At 37.0% G+C, this 22,627-nt stretch overlaps 1 protein-coding gene across 4 annotated transcripts in view; it reads left to right on the plus strand.

Annotated features, from left to right (window-relative positions):
- UBN2 (ubinuclein 2) overlaps positions 1-22,627 on the plus strand; it is a 53,491-nt gene that overhangs the window by 6,682 nt on the left and 24,182 nt on the right. For all 4 annotated transcript variants that reach the window (XM_026102539.2, XM_064511489.1, XM_064511497.1 and 1 more), the window contains 7 exons: positions 4,481-4,582; positions 13,498-13,635; positions 14,690-14,802; positions 15,909-16,407; positions 19,770-19,840; positions 20,574-20,703; positions 21,915-22,033. In XM_026102539.2, the coding sequence (XP_025958324.2) occupies positions 4,481-4,582; positions 13,498-13,635; positions 14,690-14,802; positions 15,909-16,407; positions 19,770-19,840; positions 20,574-20,703; positions 21,915-22,033 (1,172 nt within the window). The remainder of the gene's footprint in view (positions 1-4,480; positions 4,583-13,497; positions 13,636-14,689; positions 14,803-15,908; positions 16,408-19,769; positions 19,841-20,573; positions 20,704-21,914; positions 22,034-22,627) is intronic.

A 22,627-nucleotide genomic window follows, 5' to 3' on the forward strand; every position in this document is an offset into this window, starting at 1 on the left:
TGATAGTTCTTTTGTTAGATACTCCCTGTTCTTTCTCTCTTCCAGTACAAGAACAATCAGTCTCTACTTACACTCCATGCTCAGTGGGATTACGTCTTTGTATACTGATCCAGTACGGTTGCTCATATTCTGACGGCATCCAGTCTTCTCGTAAATCTTGGGGAGAGACATTTGCTCCATAGCTTAAACTAGAACAAGGATCCCATAAATACCAGTTCTCCTCTTCTCTCTAACAATACTTTATACTAAAAGTGATCATTGATTGTATGAGAATGAAGTAGTAGTTTTTCTTTAAATTTGCAGGGAAGTATTAGTTTCTTCTTAAACTGGTTATGTATGTATTGTCTATATCCATTTAAAGTAGACCAAGTGATCTTTTTAATTGTAGTGTGTATGGTAGTCGTTAACTTAGCATTGATTCTGCATTCTTTTAGAAAAATCTGATGCGCATCAAAACCAGTCTTCCTTAGACTTATTTTTACTCATTTTCAAGTAAATTCCTTTACTCATAATCAGTACAGTATTGGGTACATCTTGCTGCTTCTACAAAAAAGGCATATGATGAATAAATAAACTTTTATAAAACAAGATGCATAAAGTTAGTGCAGCATTTGCTTGCTTGCTTATTAAGAACTTTTATGGATGGATGAATTCAAGTTTTAAAACAATAGCACAGAAATCTGTTCTGAATGTTTCTCATTCTTTTGATTTCTCTTGTTATTTCTCTAGACAAAATCAAACTAATGGCTGCTTCTTGGGCCTACCACCCTGGCATGTTGTGTATTGTAAAAATGTGATACTGAATCTTGGACAATATTTTACATGATGTAAGGATCTGTATTGGATCAGAACAAAGGTCCATTTAATGCACGATAGTGTATTCCTCTGACACTAGTGGAATCTCATAATTCAAAGTTTAGCACAGTGTAAGTGTGCATTGATATTTTTTTCAGTGTGCCTTTCTAGCAGTCTGGTTTAATTTCTTCCCAAGTCAAAGGCTCTATGTTTAACTGCCCTTCATATAGTTTTCTCGTATGAACTTGCTTAATTTTCTGAGTTCATTGATATGTCTGAGATTATGTTCCATGGCAATGAGTATCATGTTGATTACATCATATGAAAACATACTTTGTTTTAGACCCGTTGGCTAATGTGTTCAGTGCTCCATAGCTCTTGTACTGTGAGAAACAATGAAGAATTGTTTTCTGTTCACCTTCTCCGTGCTGCATGTGATTCTGACTATCATCTATCTAAACTCAGCCCTTTCTTTCCTCAGCTGAAGTGTTTTAACATTCTGTCCTTGTACAGGAGTGTGGTGTTTTTTGTGTGGTGGTTTTTTTTTTTACCTTCACACATTCTTGTTGCCTTGCTTTCTTCCATTTTTTGTTCTAATTTCTTTTTTTAAATGGAAGCCATGGCAGGATGCTCTGATTTATCAGTGATACAATGATGATTTCTGTTTTCTTTCTGTGCCTTGCTTCATAAGTCTTGATAGTCTTCTCTTTTGACCAGTCTTGATTTTTATTTTTTGACGAGGTGTCAGAGTACTGTGCATAACAATTCCAGTGCTTCCTGAGCAGCATAACAAATTGAGAGCACATCTTTGTTGTTGAGGTTGTACTTTCTTTGTGTGCATTACATGGCTTTTGTTGATATTGAATTCAATTGATCATTTATCATGTTAAGTACTGACCAACTGTGAGGTCTTCCAGTGATTCTACAGTTGCATTTTGTTTACTGTCCTGACTGTGTCCTCTCAAATTTTGTGTTTCCCCTCCACACACCCCCACTGTTAGCCCTCTCTCTGAAGATGAAAAGTACAGATTCCTTGGTGATACCACTGACTTTCTTTGCCAAAGTGAGCTATTTATTGCTGCCCTTTGTTTCCTGTCCTTCAGCCAGTCATTAATTTGAGTAGGTCTTTCCTCTTATCCCATGATAGCTTGTTTTCTTTAAACATCTTTGGACATTATTTAGAGCTTTTGAAGTAGGACTTCCTTCTATCAAAATTCTCTTCTGCCCTGGAATGTGTATTCTCTTGATATACATTCTGATTCTGTTCTTTATAACTTCTATTGTCCAGTAATAAAGGTCAGGTTTACTGGCTTATAGATTCCCTTTGGGCCATTGGAAGACTCTTTGAAAATTGGCATTGTATTTGCCGTATTCTAGTCCTGTTGTACAAAGGTTGTTTAACTTTGTCATGTAACTTAAGTGTTAATCTGTTGACTTCATATTTGAATTTCTTGAATACTTGCTTGAATACCATCTGCAGTCTCAGGAACTAAACATCTTAACTTGCTCTAGTATTGTGCCTGCTTATGTTTTGAGACAAAGGCTGGAGGAACTGTTTTGAGAGAGGTGGAAGTTAAGGGCTTCAGTGGGAAAACTTCCCTGAACTGCTCTGTAGTGAACACTGATGCAGATAATTCTTTCAGTTTTTCTGCTGTAGATAATTCTTTCAGTTTTTCTGCTGTAGTCTTGCATCCTTAAAGTCTTGATCCTACAGACTTTTCAACACACTCCCTTAAACATAACTGGGTACAATCAGGCCTGAAGGAAATTCTTTACACACAGTGGTCCAGATATCTTCACATATCTGAATACAGATTATTGCTTTGATCTTAGTTTTAGTCATTCTGCTTACAAGCCTTTCTGTTTCATTTGTTAACTTTGTCCTATATCTATATCATGATTTTATGAATAGCAGGCAGTAAGAAGGTATTGAGAATTTTTTTTCTTTTTATGCCCATATTCTGAAACAGCTGTTGCTGCAAAATGATTATGGGCACACAAACAATCATGTAGGCCTTCTGAGTGTTTCACCCATAGTTGGACTTAGAAAGAGATCTGGTACAGAGATGAATTGCACTATACTCATTAAAGAGGTAAGTAGAGGTGAAGTATAGTTTAAGTAGCGTTCTTGAGACATCCTGCAGGTGCCTCAGTCAGTCATGACAACTAAATAAGCTTTTGCATGATATATAGTGGAAATTCAACAGTGATAACTCTTAAATGCTACCTCTATTTTTCTAAGTTTTTTTTCTTCTCTTGAAAACTCTTAAAAATGTACTACATGTTTTGGGGACATGCAGTCATTCAGATGCTTGACCAGCTGAGGGAGTGTAGGGAGGGGTGGTAGGACTGATAGGAAGGTTAGGAATAGTGTTAAAAAGCTTGAAAACCTGAATTAAAAATGAAACTCCATTTCCCCCCCCCCCCCCCAACTATGTGATATGTCTTTTTAATTCCACTTCAGAGATTCCTGTTTGCTTGCAAGAACACATATAGGAAGTCAAACTCTGTTACAAAGTATTATTAAAATGCAGGTGTTCGGATGCTTACATTTTTCATAAGGGCAAGGTAGACACTGTTCAAAGGAAGTTTCAGCCTGCTCACAGTAATGAGTGGGCTGTGATACTTGTATCTCACAAATGAAAAGACTTGTACTTATTCTAAACATGCTTAGAACTGCAGAATGCAGTGTGAGGAGCTTCAAGGGCAAGTCATCTTGAACATATGCAGAAAAAAAAACAGGTTTCCATTTTAGTGAAGGTGATGCCTTTTGGAGGATGTTGTCTTTAAGAATTTTATATTGACAAGTTTGGACAGGTGTAAGTTTAGATTTTCAGAATTCTGTCTGTTTGAGCTGGGTATGATTTCTTATTTCACTTGCATTAACAGTAACACTCGCACATTAGAAAAGTATTCAACAGGGTAATCTAAAGTTTTCTTCCTCTCTCCTGGAGGTAAGTGAAGCTACAATTTAAGCTGCAATTTCTGTCTTGAAGTTACTCAAGTAACTGTTTCATGTTTGGTCTTACCAATTGCGGTGATAGCTCTTGCATTTCAAGGGATTTTATCTCAGTGATGTTTTTCTTCAGTTATGTTAAATGAATGCTAAAACTTCTTGAAAGTTCATATGCACCATATCTGCAAGTAACAGATCAACACGTTTTTCTTTTGGCTTAGTCTTCACCTTTCTGGACAGAGGCAATCTGTCTTGTGTGGGAGAGTGTGTTAGTGAATGCTAGGCTATTTGTGTTTTCTTTTGTAATGACTCTGTAACATACTGAAAAACTTATAACTGGTATGATTTAGAAAGTTTTTTTACCATTAGTGAAAATTTTAAAAAGATAGGTCAATGAAATGTCTCTAAATAGGAAATATTATGAAGGTCTCAGTCACTTGGAAACCAAGTAGCTAGTCAGTGCCTTACAGGGATGATTCTGGTGAGACTATTGTAAAGAATTTCAGCATGTTTGCAGGAACTCATAATTTGTATGAGAAAACAGTCTCTGGAGAGTTATGCCTTCTAGTTTTTAGTCATCTAGACTATCTTAGAGAAGACATGCAAGAAAGCAAAACTCTCTTAATTCCCTGAATGACCATCCCTTTAATGCTATCTGTTTCATAGATTTTAATATTTAGTACATTACTTCTGTCCTCCCTAATGATCTAATATTTATTTTGTTTTCAGGGTGGAAAGCCCCACAAACATCGGAAGGATCGCTTGCAAGATCTGATTGATATAGGTTATGGTTATGATGAAACAGACCCTTTCATAGATAATTCTGAAGCGGTAAGTAAGCCTTATTAAAGCAGCAACAAGAAATAAAACAATATTTTACTTTATTTCTTCCTGAAGAAAGGTAAGGGGAAATACTTTGTGCCCATGTGTAACTGGCATATGGATCCAAGGATGCTTTACTTCAGGCATCCAAGGAACTATTGTATTTACTGTAGTCTCATTCAAGCATTGTGAGCCATTGGAAGATTTAAGAAAGCTATTACTATATCACATATTTAATTTTCTTCAAATGTATTTTAAGATTTCCAGTTCTAGAAATAAAATTGTCTTTATTCATACACTTATCATGGACTGTGAAATTACACTGGCTCTGTTTGCTTTCTTGTACCAGCTGTCTGGATTACTAGTAGATTACTGGTGTTGGATTTCCTGCATTAGATAGGGATGCTCTTCTGCTACCAAAATAATCACCATATTCTTACACTCAGTGAATATGTTTAAAAACCTGTATCTGAAAAATCTGAGAGAGAACAGCTTGGTTAAACAGCAGGATTTTGCAGCTTATTTTATTTGAATATTTTTCAGAAACACCACCATCTCAAATGAAGTAAAAGAAAAGGGTATTAGTTAGGTGTGGGTAATATCAGGGATACTTGGAAGCTTATGAGAGGACACTTAAATCTTAGAGGTGATCTAGGAAATCATGACAATGAGGAGGAAGCAGCTCAGAAAAATGGATGATATTGAGAACCTCCTATGACTCATCTTTACCAAATGCCAGGAGGAATTAGGTGTACTGCTTAGTCAAGAAAGCCAGCCTTCGGTCTCCTCCACTGTCTTTACCTGTTGAGTGACACTGGACAAAACAGCTGCAAGGAAGGGGCTGAAAGTTGAGTGGGAGAGAAAAGATAATGAAAAGGAGTTGTGAGAAAAGAGTAAGAAAAACACCAGAGAGAAGTATGTTACTTAGCATATATATTATGCTGCTCCTCAATTTGAATGTGATATTAAATCTAGGAAATAAGTCCTTTTTAAGGACTTCTGTGAACACTGAACTGTGAGGTCTCTGGCATAGAGCTGTTGGACTGAATATGGCTATTAACAGTGTGGGGTGCATAGGAGGCATGCTGTACCTTCTTGCAGAAAAGGACCTCAGCTTTTCACCACAGTGCTTTACAGGCTGACCTTGTCTTTGTGTATTGTTAGTTTTGGTAAAGTCAGTCACATGAACAAGTTGTGTGAAAAATAAGTTTGCTGTAGATGCTTATCTTGGCTTGTATTTGTTGTTCTTGGTGTAGACTAAAATTTTAGTCTCCCAAATACCTTTATCAAACTATCCTGTCATATCCCTCAGCTTTTGGTTATGCCACTGTGATCGTATCAAAGTCCATAGTAAGACTTGGTGTGTCCTATCCCATTTCAGATTCTCATCTTCAGCTCGATAACTTGCTCAGTAACCACAGAAGATCATGTGCTTCTTTCCTTTGAGAAACCAGCAGTCTGTAGGCTTATCTGTTTTCTCAGTGTTGCTCGAGATCACTGTCCTCAGTTTTGAAATTTTATGATACAGGACCTGAGTTGTATCTTAATTTTCTAAATTTATCATGACCTATCATGGGTCTGATATCTGAATTCAGATAACATTCAGTGATCTGTCTACTATTCATAATACAGGACTCTCTCGATGCCTTACTTGAATCTAGCAGGCTATTTTTGATACTGTGCCTGCTTCCAGGGCTGCTGTTGTCAGCAGTAGATCCATTAGATCTGCAGGAGCACTTCTGATAAGTTCTTGCAAGGAGTCTGCAAAATATACAAAAGGCAGTTGTCAGAGGACCAGATGGTTCTGTCATGTGGTAGCTGTGGAAGCTACTGGGCAGAATGGTGTATTCTCTAAAGACTGCTCTCCTGAACAAATCATTTTGCCTTGTGTTTGCATTACAAGTACAGACTATTGAGGCCATCACTCAGTTCTGCTTTCATCCCCATTTCTCTATATAAAAGCAGAAAAATGCACTGTATACCAGCTGCTAGCCTAACTTCCTGTTGCAGAGCTTAAGGATTCTGTAATGTAGATTGCTGTCAGATGCAAATGGAAAAATGTACAGAAGGAAAGCCTTCATATCTGGTTTGCTTATCTTCTGTGTGGCCAGCTATTAAATTATAGTGTACCTTGAGAGATGTCACAGGCAGGCCCAGCCTAGACTTATCTTCCAGAAGGAAGGATGCTTTCTGACACAAAGCAACATCTTGGACACAGGCACTTGAAAAATGAGTAGGAGAGTGCCTCTTGAATTGCTCCAGGATTGGAGTCCTGTTGTCTCCCTGTTTGTTCCCTGCAAAACTGAAAGCTGCTTAGAATTTTAGTCCTTTTTCTTGTGTCTCAGGTGTGAAACAAATAGTGAGCTCCTTGGCACTGAAACAAACTTGCTTTAGAGAGATTTTTCCTTCTAAAACCAGATTTTTAGGTAATGCCACCAAATGTTGTTGAAGAAATCAGAGCAATCAACTTCAAAGCCTGTTTTTTAGCAAACATATTGTAGTAAAGGAAGCAGAGTTCATTTGCTCTTTGTGTCTATTTCCAAGTAAGCAATTCTGCACATGTAACATACATGCGCATATATATATAATATAAATATATATTTTTTGTAGTATACTTGGTTCCTCTAAGGATACGGGAAAGTAACTACTCCTTTTTTGGTGTGGCTTTTTTAAAATCAGGGTTAAGTGCTGGGAATCTGCCAATGACATGGTTCCCAGGTGATGGACTTTATAGGGCTGGAGTACAGACTGCTGCAGGGCATGCATTTCTGGAGGAAGCTTTTTGGAAGGTGCTGATAGAAGGAGGCTTCTCCTAAGCAGAAGAGGTTTTTCCTGTCAGACTGCTGAAATAACATTGGTACCTGCCCTAGAAGAGAGTGGGATGGAGTTTAGGCTGTTCAGTAAGCTAAATTGCCCATGTCCTTTTTCTGTGAGAGAAAATCTTGAATGAGATTCTTCTTACTGATCTTGCAGTTCTGCTTTCATTGCTTACTCTGGAAGGAATCAATACTTCCCTACAGCATAGTTGAGACTTCTGCAGTATGGCTGTATTTGGACTGTCAAAGTCCTTGGGGCTACTGAACACAGAAAGGCAGGGGCTCCCGAAGCGCAGTTCAGAGGACTCAAACATGAAGCCAGCCAAAGGAAAATATTGGAGAAAGGGTCTTGGGTACATATTACCCTAAGTGATACCATCAATTCCTGTGTCCCTTCTTCCTTCAGACTTGTTTCCTCTTATAGCAAAAAGTACATGGTTACATGTTGCTGTTTTCTTTGGACATGCCCAGTGTATATGCTGTTCAGTTCTTTTTGCCTGCCTGCCTTGGATAATCTTATTAGCTGGTTCCATTTGGAAGAAATGGATTTTCCTCTCTGAATGGAATTGCAGACAGGTGGGAAATCCATGTTTCAGCCTGTACAGAGGATCTTTTTATGTTGATTATTTTGACTCTTCAGTGGGTGCTGAGCTTTTTAATCTAGGTAACAAGTCAAGACCACCTTGCTCTTATTTCTAACTGCTCTGTAGCAGTTAGTCTGATGAAAAGTTCTAATCTTTGCTTACCTTAACAGATGTCTGCAATAGTAATACACAAAAGGTACATAACCTACAAAGAAAATTGTCCATCCTCACTGCTTCCGTGTGGAAAATGGGCTCTGCTATAGTGTGACTTGGTGGGTGGTACATTCCTTGTGGAATGGTGTTCCTGTAGATTTCTGCTCCCCCCCACTCCCATTCCACCTGTGTGTACACATGTACACATACACTTATGCATGCATGAGAGTCTAATTTGGCTGGGCTACTTGCTGTTACAATGACCTCCAAATATTTGATTTGTTGAATACCTACCTGGTAATGTAACCTTTATATAGACATTACAGATCCCAGGGAAATCTGGTGGTGTCTCAGAGTTTTCCATCCTTTCTGCTGTGTAGTATAGAAGAGGGATATGAGATAATATGTAGTCAGTGTTTACTAAAAAATATGTAGTTACTCTTACACAGAGGTAAGACTTGCATGTTCAAAAAACAAAGACTAGCCAGCACCTTCCCCTGTTGTAGGATAGATGAATGCAGGGGGAGAACTGCCTACTTAGAAATCTATAAGCTGCACAAGTTCCAGCTGCTCTTGGCCACAGGATTAAAAAAAAAAAAAAAAAAAAAAAAAAGCTTAAGCTAAAAACAAGCTTATGTATACATTGTGTGGAAAAGGGACCTTCTTTAGCATGGGGGGGGGGAGTTCTGCTTGCTTTTTGATGTCATCCTGAATTAGAAAGGCAATCTATTGTTCCCTGTTGACCTTGTTCAGGATAATAATGTGTATTCTACTACGCTGTCTTTCTGAAAGAGAATTTTGGCCTTTGTGTGAAAATTTAGCCTTAAAAGATGGCGGATTAGAAGAGTGCCTTTCAATTGTTATGCCTTTAGAGGCATAGTTAAGAGATCAATCAACAGTTTGTTTGAAGTATCATAAATATGTAGTTAATCTTTAGTTCATTGGGCTACAGCAGCCATAATCAACATGACTTCAGTAGCTTGACTTCATTCAGTGGGCTAGTGATGATCAAAAATAAACAGAAAAACACAGTTGGTTAGAGCCATCTTGGAAATATCCTGAAGAAGGAACAAAAGTGATCTCTGGTTGCCTTTTATCTAAATACCACTTTCACAACAAATAAGGCTAATCTACATTTTAAAAAACACTTGTAGATATTTGCAGCAAATCTCACTTTGAGGATCTGTACTGTAGCTTCTTCTGTGGTGAAGAGGTGAATGAGGAGAATTGTGGTTAGAATATCTGAACACAAGAGCAGGCATATTAATACAAGATAAAATAAGTTTTATGTATAAGTGGGCCTTGATTTTGGAACTAAGTTGGTATAATCCATAAAACTTTATTATATTATTGTTGGTATATTGGTTAATTTATTTTTTAAAAAAGCCTTTAGATTACTTTGCACACTTAAACGCTTAATTAAATTAAAGGCACTTAAAACAGCAATAAGTAGCTCAAGGACAATTGTTGAAATGGACTTGCATACTGATCTGCTTTTAGGCAAAGTGGGACAAAACTGGTGTTTGCAGGAGTCAATCATATATGAAGTCTTGTCTGTTTGTAGCTCTGAGAGAAGAATTTTTATTCTCAGTCTTGGAATGGATAAGGAAGAATAGAACACTGTAAAAGGGTTAAACTATTTTCTTTAAATAGGATCAGAAAAGAGCTACTTCTGATTTTCTGTGGGGAAAAAAGCTAATGCACAGAAAAAGAGTTGAAACTAATTTGTAAGATTTCCAAGTTGCAAGAGTCATATGCTACACTTTAACTGAGAGTCCTGAAGAAACTTCAACATGAAGTTTAGTTTAACTATTGCCAATTTACTCTTATTCAAATTTTCTGTTTAGTCAGGGCACTAGAAAACAGTAAGCTCCAACTGAAGGAGGAGAGACGCTGGGTACACTAATGTGGTCTGCAGGCCCCAGAGGGTTTTTTTTAGGTAGCAAGTTGAAAAGAAAATGAAATGTAGGGTTATAAATTCTGCCTTGCTCAATAGGCTGAGGACAAATCAAATTTTGATAAGGAAAAGTAAACTCTGTGAAGTAAATGTAGTTGATTAAGGAGAACTGAATGTCAAAGAGGCTTTTGGAAGTCTGACTAAATTCATGGTCCTCAGGAGAAGCTCTTAAAACTTCAGCTGGTAAGTTATGTATCCACATCTTGCTGACCTTGCTTCTGATTGCTTACTTGCTGACTGCTGTGGAATAGTTTGTACTCTGATTTGTATATTGAATGAAGTCTGCCTTTCTGGATGACTTGTTCCTACAGATCTGTGCCATGTAGCCCGTTGATCATACTCATCTTCTGCAGTAGTTCATGGCTTCCTTATTTGTGGACTGTCTTTAATTGTTGGTGTCCCTTTTATATTCTCCAGGCCTCCCTCTGCTCTCTAGCAGCTAACTCTTTACTGTGTTTCCATTTACTTACTTTTAATTTCTTACCACAATAGTCCCAGCTTTGGCTATGTGCTTTCTCCTCCAAACTTGGCAACAACTATATTCTTCTGTTTTGATCCCATGTTACCCCAACCTCACCAATTCAGTTCACTCCCTATCAGCTCACAGGGAAAATGCCTATTCTGTTTGTTAAATACTGGGGATAATCATTTATTTTCTCTCCTGCCATCTTCCTTGTACTTCATGGTTGTACCTAACGATCTTGGTTTTGAGAGCCTGTAGAAAAATATCAGATTTCTCTGGAGTTCTCACTCAGCCTCTGCTTTAAAGTTTTCCTTTGCACCTTCTTTGCATGATCTTCCTGGTCTCTTAAGATGAATGACAAATCCACAACCTAGTCCCTTTGCTTTTATTTTGTCCAATTAATAGTCTCCTGCTTTCCTGCACAAGTCTTTTGCATGATCTCAGGGTATTTCACAGATCCTCTCACTACTTTTCTTTTCTTGTCTTTCTCTAATGCTTGCTCAACCTTCCATTCCAGGCTTGTAAAGGTGATATGACTGTTGCTGAAACTTCTATTTAATCTGATCAAAAGTGTCTCCAGTTCAGGCTCTTCCACCCGGGTCACTTGTTTAAAGTACTTTAAACTGTTTTCCTTTTCTCAATAACTCTTCTGTTTTCATGTTCTTGCTAGCCCAGGCTTTTTGGTTCTTAACCTGTATCTTTGGTTGTATATTCAGTATATTTTGCATCCTGTGCAGTGGGAATGAACTAACTTGGTAACTGACAGTCTACCTGGCACTGGGTGTGTTCCCTTCCTATAAGCGATCGCACGTCTTCAGTTAACATTGTGGGAGTGTGTGTGCTTGCCTACTAATTTATTCAACCTGCTGAAATCTAGGACATACTCCATCTTAACAGACATGCAGCGGAAGGCCTGCCAGTTGAAGCTTCAAAGTAACAAAGGTGTTGTTCAGTCATTTGGCCATGCTAACATACTTGTTCTGTTGCTTACAGATGTCACTCAGAATTGACTTTTTCCTCTGCCTGAGTGCATACCTTTAAAGTGTATTAAAATCCTACACCTTCTTTCAAAATAAGGGCAGAAATCACTTCTTAGTTATTGCATTGTTATTCTATGTTTCTGGTCATTGTAATGTTTTCTGGGTCCTGTAAATGCTTCCTCCTTTACTTTTGTTGGCACACATTGCACAGACATCCTGTTTTTTGTCTCCAGACAGGCTATAGCTTCCAGAATTGTATTTGTTGCTTAAGTTCACCAGCTTTCTATTTTCAGTATTTGAAAGCCAAAGCCAGAAGAGTTTGTAGTAGTTCAGGGCAGCATTGTCCTTCTACACAGTGATAATGGCATTGTCAAGGCAACCCTCCCTCACTTCTGTTGTAAATATTTTTATGGTATGCTTTGCTGGTATTTATGCATAAAACTAGAACAGTTCTATGAGTTGTCTCAGCTTTTTTGAAACTTTGCCAATAACAAGATATTTCCTAGAGATTAACTGGGTTATGATAATGCTTGGGGGAGAATGTCATGTTCTTAAGAAGCTGCTGGTCATAAAATAATAGAATTATCCTGTCTTCCACCATACTTAACGTTGACCTCTTTTCCTATATCTTTGGACTGTAATATTTTTGAGATACAGCTTTGTAATTTAACTTGGGAAGTCCTTCGTGTATATTGAGTACTATGCAAAATAAAGCACTATGTATAAGAGGTTGAAACCTTCCATGGCTTCAAAATGGTGTAAACAGAGTGAGAATATCTGACTTTCAGTAAAATAAGTCCTGTGTATACCAGGCCATGTCATATTGAACACCTAAAATCATAAATAAGGTAACAGATACTGTTAAGTTTGTCATATCTGGGATAGGTTATTTTAACAAAAGAAAACTGCAAAGAACTTTAAAAGAGGGGATAGGTACTTGAGCAGGCAGCCTGGTTAGAGATCTTACATGTGAAGTCATGAATCTGTCACATGCACTGAAGAGGTATGTATTAATAAAAACTAATTGGGAAAAAGACTCGAGCATTACTGAGGCTGTCTCAATGAAAAGAGCATATAATCCGAGAGGGTTTTTATGCTTTTTTTATGAAAGCAAACATCTCAGATATTTTCAGTTCCGTTTCCTGTACCTAATAATATCCAGTTTTGTAAAATTCTGATACAGATTGGACTTCTTCCATTGTGACATCTTACTTTTTTTTTTAAAAAAAGATATAAGCAATAGATTCTGGAAATAAGTGTTTGTAGCTATCTTTCACTTACAGATAACTGACAAGGTCTGTGATAGAAGTGTATGAATAATGGAAGATAAGAATGCTAAGATAAACTGTATGTTCTTTTGTAAAATTGAGGGGCGTTCAATAAAAGTATGAAACTTACCATTTAAAATGTGCAGAGGTAGTATTTTTACAATTTTTTTTGTAAACCAGTGATGTCTCTAGTGTGCCTTTAAAACTGTAGTAGACTAAAACAAATAATTTGCTGTGTGCTTGCCTACTGCCCTGCCACAACAGGCAATAAACAGTGAAGTTAGGCTGCTCATAGGCAGGTGATAGTCAATTATTCAAATGGCTTATGCATCTTGAGATTAACCTTCTAGCATAAGGTACTGTCAGAGATGGAATACCAGGGAAAAATAGTTAAAAGGTTGCCTCCTCAGAGGAAGAAATGCCTATGTGCCCATCCTCACTCCCTTCGGACAGCTTTTTTTTTTTAATGCTTTCTCTTCTTCCAGATAAACTTTGCTTTGAAAGTAGGAAGGCTGTTCTGTAACATTAATGTTCTATGCCTTGGCCAATAAGTTTTCAATAGCATTAGTTTCCTGTTTCTATTCTAGGAAGCTGTACTGTGTACTTGTATTTAATTCTTTATCTTTAGGGACTTGTAAATAAATGACTGATTCATTTTATTAAGAAATACTAATAAACCCATTACCTTCTGTTTCCTGCCCAGTATGATGAATTGGTTCCTGCATCACTGACAACCAAATATGGAGGGTTTTATATCAACACTGGTACACTGCAGTTCCGCCAGGCATCTGACTCGGAGGATGAAGACTTTGCAGAAGACAAAAAGCACAGGCCACCGAAAGTGAGTGATAATAATTGTACTGTGTATACAGAATTTATGGCTAGGTGGAAATTGGGGAAGATCTGATGTCTTATGACATCAATGAATGATATGAATGTCTCATATGAGGAGGCTGAAAACAGAATGATGCACAGTGTTCTTCTATAGCAATTTCTGTTTTGTGGCTAATGTAGAAGCATTGGGGAAAAAAACTCCTGATGTCCACAGGTTGTCTGGGTTTGTAAGACTTAACCATCTGTGAAGGCAGGCAAATGAGTTGTACCCATCCATTTTAAGAACTGATAGGTAGTTCCTTAATTTTACAGGAATTTTATTACGTAAGAAGAAAACGTGAAAATGCCCCAGCACTGCATTTACAATCTTATTAAAATTTGCATGATTTGTAATGGTTCCTAATATTCAGAATAACATTTAACACAAAATACCTGTTAAAATGCAGTTCAACTTATAAGACTAGCTATTTTAAAAGGAGCTTATATGCTGTCTCTCACAGTATACTGTTCTATGTACTTCCAGAAGTTATGATCAGTGCCAGCCTAACAGCTTGACACTCACGAGTTCCATGGCATTCCTAGAATGTTCTGCTTTTTCTGTGCTTTCTTGCATTTTAGATTTTTTTTAACTTAGCAGATTAATTTTTGAATCTGGAAAGTATTTTTATTATTGAAAGCTGTGAATAAAATAACTGTTTAGAAAGATTAACAATGGAAGGCTTGTTAGTAACTGCATTTGTTACTTAAGAATCCAGTTCTACTGTTTGCTGTTACACACATTGAGGTACTTTTCCATGACTGGAAAAGTGTAAATTAAATAGCTACTTATCATAAGTTTGTAATTAGAAACAAAGAAAGTGCAAGGCAGGTATTAGGTTCTCTACAGATGAAAATGTGACAGTTGTTTACCTGTCTGTCCTTTTCCTTCTTTCCTCTCCCCCATGCTCTGCCATAGTAATGTCAGCTTTGAATCAGAAAGTGTAGGGAAAATGAAGTGTTTCTTGCTGTAAAAGCCTTGTAGGATGGAAAAATCATTGTCCTTTATTTGGTCTGCTTTGTAGATAGCAAAGTTAAAAGAAAGTGAAGACCGTGGAATGAAGAAGCGCAAGCGGAAAGATGAAGAAACAGAGAAGGAGAAGAAGCCTCGGAAAGTGAAAGTTACTAAGCAGTTGGGGTAGGTTTTTTCCTTTAGATGGACTTCTGAATTGTACGTGAGGTTTGGTTTCAAGTTTGCACACCATAGCAAGATTTCCATAGCTTTTTAGAATAAAAGATTTTTAGAATAAAGCCATAGTTAATAGATAACAGATTTTGTTTGCAAACTTATGTTTTTTATAAATTAGTTCTACAAGCAAATCTTTTATATTAAAAAAAGATTTAAAAAAAATTAATTTAACTCTCACAAAATTTTTAATGATGAACAGTAAAGCATGGAAAGACAAATTATGGAAAAGAAGTTCTGGAATAGCATTATCCTTCGCTGTTCTATCCAAGGCCTTGCAGCAGTAAAAATTGCATCTTCTATTTCTGTCTTCTAATGAAAAATAGTTTTTTCCTTTCCCCAGATTCCTGTTCTGGAAAAATGTAAACAGAATTTAAATATTCTCCATGTCTCTTATTAAATTTCTTTTATTTATCTTTCTTACTAAATTTGTTTTGTTTGAGTTTTCCTGTCTTCTGAGGCATGTATGGAATGATTAAGGTGGTAGGTTTACTTAATTGGTTCAGGAAAACTCTCCTTGAATGAAAGCTTTCCTGTTCTTACAAATACTTGAGTTGATATTGAAAATTTGTTATTGATACTATTTTTGTCATGGTGGTGATTTAGGGAAAAATGCTCAATTTGAGTAGCATATAAATGTTGATACCATATGTCAAAAATTTCTAGCAGTCAAGAGAATTTTTTTTAACCTATGCAGCATGTCTGCACTTAAAGCAAACTACCACCATTTGGAAGTCAGGTAAATATTGAAGTGTTTTAGCAGCATAGATTAGCCATAACTTTAGCAGTGGTGCCAGCCACTCCATACTTAAATTGAGAAGTTAAGAACGAATAAGCTTTGCCTTAATGCATACGAAATGTAGCAAAAGATTGGAGAGCATGGAATCACATGAATGGCAAGGGTTTTGTGCTTCCATCTTCAGACTATTGTCACCTGTCGCAAAATGCTCACTTTCCCCCTGCTAATTTCTTTTAATTGTACTGGACATTTTTGCTGAAGATGGCTAAGGCTTTGGAAGTTGCATGCATTCTAATGAAAGATTTATTTTTCTCTACAGAGTAATGGCCTTAAATTCACACAAGTCTGAAAAGAAGAAAAAGAAATTATATAAAGACTCACTTTCTCTGGCTGCCATGATCCGTAAATTTCAGAAGGAGAAGGAAGCCATGAGGAAGAAGGAATCTAGTCCAAAACCTCCAGTGACTATTGCAACCTCTACCCCTAGTAAAATTCCTTCTTCTTCTCTCAGTGCAGGAAATGATATCTCTGACTTGAACCTCAGGATCAATGATCCTGTCCTCTCCATTTTTGGTAGCACAAATGAACGTGAGCTCCTGCAAGAAGCTGAAAGTGCCCTGGAGATGCTGGGAGACATTGACTTTGACAAGTTGCTTGACGGCACTTCTGATGGCAGCCCGGTATCTGAGCTGTCAGGAGAAAATGGAAATGTCACTCAGGCAACCCACACCTCTCAGGTCATGACACCCAAGCAGGTGCCGGCCCTCCCAGAAGGTCTACCTATGCTTCTTGAAAAGCGCATTGGAGACCTTCGAACAGTAAGTATGAATTCACTGGTAAGGGATTGCATTCAAGGATCTGAGAGAATGAGGAAGAATAATTAGGGCCTGAGCTGTCATCCATGAAAAACTGGCTGAAACATTAAAAAATGTAACATCCATCTTAATGTTGATCTCAATGGCTGTAATTAGACTGAGGCAAATGTGACCACAGAGATGATGCAGTTTGATTGTTGAGGAGGTACTTCCCAGTGGAAATAAGGTTTTCTGTTTAATCTTCTGTGTACAATAACTTGTAATATTTTTCCATAACAGGAGTATCAGTATTTCTTTAACTTGAATTACAAGTTGGTAAAATGGATGGTTGCTTTCTCATTTGTGCTGGAGAAGAAACCTGAAATACTTACAGTCCAATGTCAGCCTTGAATTCTGGCCCTGTAATATGAATGTTCTTAATTTGCCTCTTTAAAAAAGAAAAAGCTCTGAATATTTCCTTTTCAAAGGTTGGAATAGAGTCCAAATATTTTTTGAAAATATTAAATCCCCAGGTTCCAAACATCCTAATAGCTTATTTAAAAGGAACAGATGTATTAAGGTATATTATTATGCTCCTTGTTTCAGTTGTGGATGTTATCTTAAGTTGAGAATAAATTTGTTTGCTATTTCAGGTTCTAATTCTACATGCAAACCTTTCCTTACTCAGAATAAAATGCAGCTTTTCCTTACTCAGGATAAAATGTAGCTCTTAAGCTTTGAGGAAGTAGTTCACCATACTGCCTTCATGGAAAGCAATAATGTACACAGTAGCAGAGGTTGCTTTGCTGTGGGTTAGACATTGTGGTTATTGTTACTCAGTCTTACCTGTGTGTAAACTTTTTACAGTGTTCTTAGTTGTTTTGAAATGTACTGAGTTAACTGTAGCCAAGGGATTAATATTTATTAAAGCAAGTGAGAAGATTTTGTCGACCTTTGAGTTTTCAGATTAACTTTGCTATGAATCAGCAGTAAGTTCTTAGTAGAGCAGAAGTAGAACTGGATTAGGCCAAAAATCACTAAGTATTAGTGGCCTACCCCAAATTCACTCTGCTGCATGGTATAGGAAACCAGCCAGTTTGAAGAAAGCTTTATGTCAGTTGGTTTTGGAAATCCTAGCTCTACAATCTTCTGCTTGTAATCATTATGTTTTCTGGAAGTGTTGGACTGGCTGAGCAGAGCTAGTCTGTTCATGGGGTTTGGATTTAGCCATATGTTTTATCATATTTGGGAAAGAATTACACTGCACATTGACCTAAAAATGCAACTTCCTTACCTCCTACAAGTTGTTGTCAGCTGAAACATTATCAGTGAGGTAGAACATTTTTCTGAAAAAGAAAAAAATAAGATGGTTCCTGTAAACTTTTTTCAAATGTTTATGGGGCTCACAGCTTTAGTGTTCTTCAGTACAAAGAAAGCTAAAAAGCTTACGAAGCTGTTGGAGAAAGCCTATGTTCCATGAAGTTACGATAAAAACTTCCAACCACCTTTCATATCTTTTAGTTCCCTAAGTGGGCAGTTCTGAACTACTTTGGCAGAAGATAATACTGCACACCGGCAGGAAAGTAATAAGGTGGCTTTTTTGTATTGTCAAGATAGCTGTCCAGATAACTTATCCTTGGATCAAAAAGTTCAGTAATAGCAATATTTTTGAATGTCCCAGAGTAAATCTCTTCAAAGACCAGCGCATTGTGCTGTATGACTATAATGTTGAAATCAGCTTTAAAGTTTCCCTAGGGCCCTAACATCAAAGCATCTATCTTTCCTTCCACTTTAAGGTGTTAATTGTTGTGTTAAATATTCTTAAAGATACTGGATTTAAGACTTCCAAACTTGTTTTCTTTTTGGTATCTTATTACTTAAAAACATCCATAACTATTTTTTAAGAACAAATGTTTCAGTATTCTTTGAACGGATAGTACCATACCCTCAGCAACTGACTTCACTGTAGAAAGTAGCAAGTAAAGTATAGTCCTTACAGGAACTAAAAAAAAAACTCCAGTAGATGTTCATGACTGAAATGACAAAGCATGCAAGATGATGGGCTAAAGCACGAATTCTGATGAAGTATCAGACTCCTGTTTCTGTGCAATATAGAGTTCATAATGATAGAAAATATTTTTCTTTACAACTTAAATGGGACAGTTGCAAAGAGCAAGAACAGTAAGTATTTCATAGTAATAAAGGAATTTTATCAAGTTAACACTTGCATTTACTTGCAATTTTTAGCTCCCTTTTCACAGCTTACTGACTACTTTTTTTTTTTTAAGGCAGAATTATTGAGCCTTTTAAATTTACTTGAATAGTCAGTCTTGTAGCATGCTGACTGCCTCTAATGTTTGGCATTCAGTATGATATCACATTTGCATGCTGTTCTGCATGCTTACCCTTTTCCAGACCTGTTGGGTTTTGGCTTTCTGGTCCCAGTGCCAGAATATAGTAAGAAAATAAGAGCATTTAAAAGTGTTTTCTCTCTTGACTTCCATAAATTTGAGAAGAGGAGCTCTAGAGGGAAGATCTTGCTGATTTTGTAGAATGGTGCAGGGAATTGACACGATTTTCTCCTAGAAGCTGTCATGGTTTGTGAAAAATGGGAATCTATAGGCAAAATTAAAGGGATTCTGCATGGGCCTTCCTGAGAGGCCAGGAAAAAACTCTTAATAAAAGGAAGTGTATATAGGAGTAAGCTTGCCTTTTTTCCATCCCAAACAGAGTCAGGAAGAGACCAGACAAAAATACAAAAGTATTAGAGTGGGGCACAATTCCAATCTTCACTCCCCAAGTCTAAAGATGGAGAGAATGCTGGACAGCACCAGAAAAGAGGGATGAGGTATTCCTCTAGCATACCCTTGCATTCCCTTGCAGAAATTGTATTGAGGGGTTGAGATGGTCTGTCTCAGAATGCTGCGGAGTTATGACTGGCCCAGACACAATAATAAAGGAAGAAAAGAAGCCTTATATGGATTGAGAGCAGTGTGATTTGTCAAGCAATGCTCTTTTTAAGCAAACAGTGATACCAGAATGTTGCTGTTGGTGATATTATTTTAGGTGAGATACTAAAACAAAGTTCTCTACCATTTCTCTTTTCTTCAGTGTTTTTTTTTTTTTTTTAACAAGAATAGTATGTTAACCTCAGTGATCCAGGCAGATTTCAAGGAGAATGATTACTTGCCTTAGAACAAGGAGGAGTTTTTATTTGGATATGATAGTGATCTTCCTTTTCTAAATAGCTGAGAATAGTTTGTTTTTCATGTAATGCTGTTCTCTGGAAAATAATAAGTGATACAGCTATAAAGCTGAAAATACTAAGTTTGTTGGGATAATATGTGCTATGAACATTTGGGTGCTTTTTATTGCTGTCTTTTCAGGCCGCAAAGATGTTTGATGAAGAAGGCAGGAAAAAATTTTTCACACAAGACATGAATAATATTCTGCTGGAGTAAGTGCTTATCTGTACAACTCCCCTTTTTGGAAAAGGGAGTGAAAGGAAAAGTATGGGAGCGGAGGTATTACTGAGATTGTTCCAAAAAAGATCTTAACAGTCAATGAAGACAGATCAGTCTAAGCTAGTTAGTAGTGAAAGAGATTTGTATATGAATACAATTCCTGTCCTAAGTATCTGTCTGTCTTTATCCACTGTATAGTGTTTTGTAGTGCCCTGTGTCCTTGACTTTGTGTGCAAAATTCAACAAAACTCTGCCATTATTTTCTTCCTGTCCCACATTTTCATAAACTTAAATGCCTTCAGCTTTTATGAAGGAAAATGCAGACTTTTCTGACTCTGTAATCCTTCAACCAAGCATTTGATATAGAAAGTTCTTTGTTCTTACTCTAAGAAATAAAAAAAAGCAATCTCTGGAAACTGTAATAGCCAAAATTGAATCAAGCTTGATGTGAAATCGCATAAGGAAATTAAATTTGAATATCAGTGTTCAACATTGCTGAGAAAGTATGTACCTGAAAGTCTTTTGAATGGTCTTTCACCATTGATTAAGACTTCTTCCTTTTTAAAAGGTTAGTTTAATGCATCTGAAAGTATATCCCAAGCTTCTATTTTTAGTATGCATAGCTCAAATACGTTATGCATACAGAACTTCCTTAGGGTTTTTGTTCAGTCATCATCTTCATCTTGGAGTGCCTCACTAGTTGGCTGTCTCTTGTTTGTTTGTCAGTATTGAGCTACAGTTACAGGAGATAAATCCTGCCATCCGCAATGGAGTGTACTCTCACCTTGAGGCTTTTGTGCCATGCAATAAGGACACACTGATAAAGCGTCTGAAGAAGTTACACCTCAATGTCCAGGTAATGGCGGGGAAGAGTAGCTCCAGCATAAGTCATTTATGTAGTAGTGAGGACAGAGTGCAGAAAGATAGAGCAACAGCCATGTGGTCTCCAGTGAAGCAAAATATTTTTTTAATTAGTTGCTAGATTGGTTTTAAGTGCTGTTTTTCTGTTTCTATTATGTAGCTATTTTGAGAACTAGGATTTGCTAAGTATTTCAGACCTTTCTGTGTAAGAGAATGAAATCTTTTCATTTTGAAAGTTGGATACAAGGTACATATCAAAGTAGCACAGCTAGAGAGCCACAGTAATAATAGTTAAGACAGGTTAAAAAAATTAACATTATGTTCACTTTTGTGCCAAGAAAAAAATGGATAGGTTGATGTTAGATGACCTAGCTTATGTCTTTTGAGGTGGTATACTGCTTTTGTGCTTTGATCTTGCAAGTACTTTATGCTTCATTTACAGTCACTTTTCTTAAAGAATATATATGCCTTCCTCTTGAATAGAAAAATCTATTTAGATGAGATCAGAAGTAAGACTTGCAGAGGATCTGAGGATCATGAATGCAGAGAACTAAAAACATACTAGGAGGGAAAAGTTTCACATGCTGTTTCTGCATTCAGCAGTAGGACACAATAGCACATAGTATTATAGTTCTCAGGAAACGGTTATGATTCAGAATGCAAAGTCGGAAGATGTAGGAAGAGAATTTAAAACATATAGGTAAGTGTGCAGTATGATACCACTTTAATGTTTGGAGATAATCCTAAATATATAGTCCTGATTTTGCTCATTACCCGAAAGACTTTTATACCACAGAGTTTTTGGAGACTTGATTTGTTACTTATTTGTGAGTGTTGGGATACTCTTCAGTCGAGTCTTCTTGCTTTATCCACTCAGTTTTTCTTGCCTCTTTTGATTGAAAAGGGTTGTTCAATGAGATCATACCATAATGTTCATGAAGCATTTTCTTGTATGTGGCTATCTTTCATGATTTCTGGGCTTAAGACTACATTAGTTGTATGAGAAGTTACAAGTGTGTGCATTTTTCTATTGTTGGACCAAACAGAATTAATGAAGTGTGATGTAGGAAACTGTTGTTGCAGTCACTAGTTAGCACTGGAAATACTGCCTTTTGGGAGTGAGAGGAAAATAATTTCTCAGGAACTGTCTGAAATGCTCTTTACTTTGCATCTAATAGGATCACTTTGATGTTTATCTTTTCCCAGGATGACCGTTTGAGAGAACCACTGCAAAAGCTGAAACTGGCTGTCAGTAATGTCATGCCTGAACAGTTATGCAAATATCAAGAGGATTGTCAGGCCCGTAATCAAGCCAAGAATGCCAAGTAGGTATTTCTGGAGTATGTACGTGACCATTCTAGAGTCCAGCTGGAAGCCTGTCACCAGGTTTTCCATTCCCTGAGCTCAGCAAAGTGGTATGCTCCAGTTTCCTTGTACATGCCCGTAAGTTTTGAGTTGTACAAAGTACCTAGAGTTTCATCTAAATGATATGATCACCTGACTCTAGAAAGAAATCCCATTAACCGAATGGTATAGATCTTGAGAGAAGGAAATTGTAAACTGTGAGAGGGATACAGGAGACCCCAGCATGCTAGATTAATAGACAGTAGAAGGAGATGTGTTCATGTTCTTGACTGTCTTCTGTGCTTTTGTTCTTGTTTTTTGTAATTGTTTCCCTCCTAGCTAGCTGATTTCAGACTTGCAGAATCATGAATAGATTGATCATCTTTCCATTTCCAATTAGAGGAACTAAATGAAGTTTATTATCAGCATCCTGATGGCATCCATCCCATGTGCCATTTTTGCTTGTGATAGTGAGGACCACAAAGCAATAGGAAGAGGGAAGATCAACTATTTACCTTTCCCAGAAGGGTATAATGAGAATCTGAAGACAGGTCTCTTTTTCCTGCCACCTAACA

This window comes from Dromaius novaehollandiae, chromosome 1, assembly GCF_036370855.1.
Source record: "Dromaius novaehollandiae isolate bDroNov1 chromosome 1, bDroNov1.hap1, whole genome shotgun sequence".
Lineage (NCBI taxonomy): Eukaryota > Metazoa > Chordata > Aves > Casuariiformes > Dromaiidae > Dromaius > Dromaius novaehollandiae.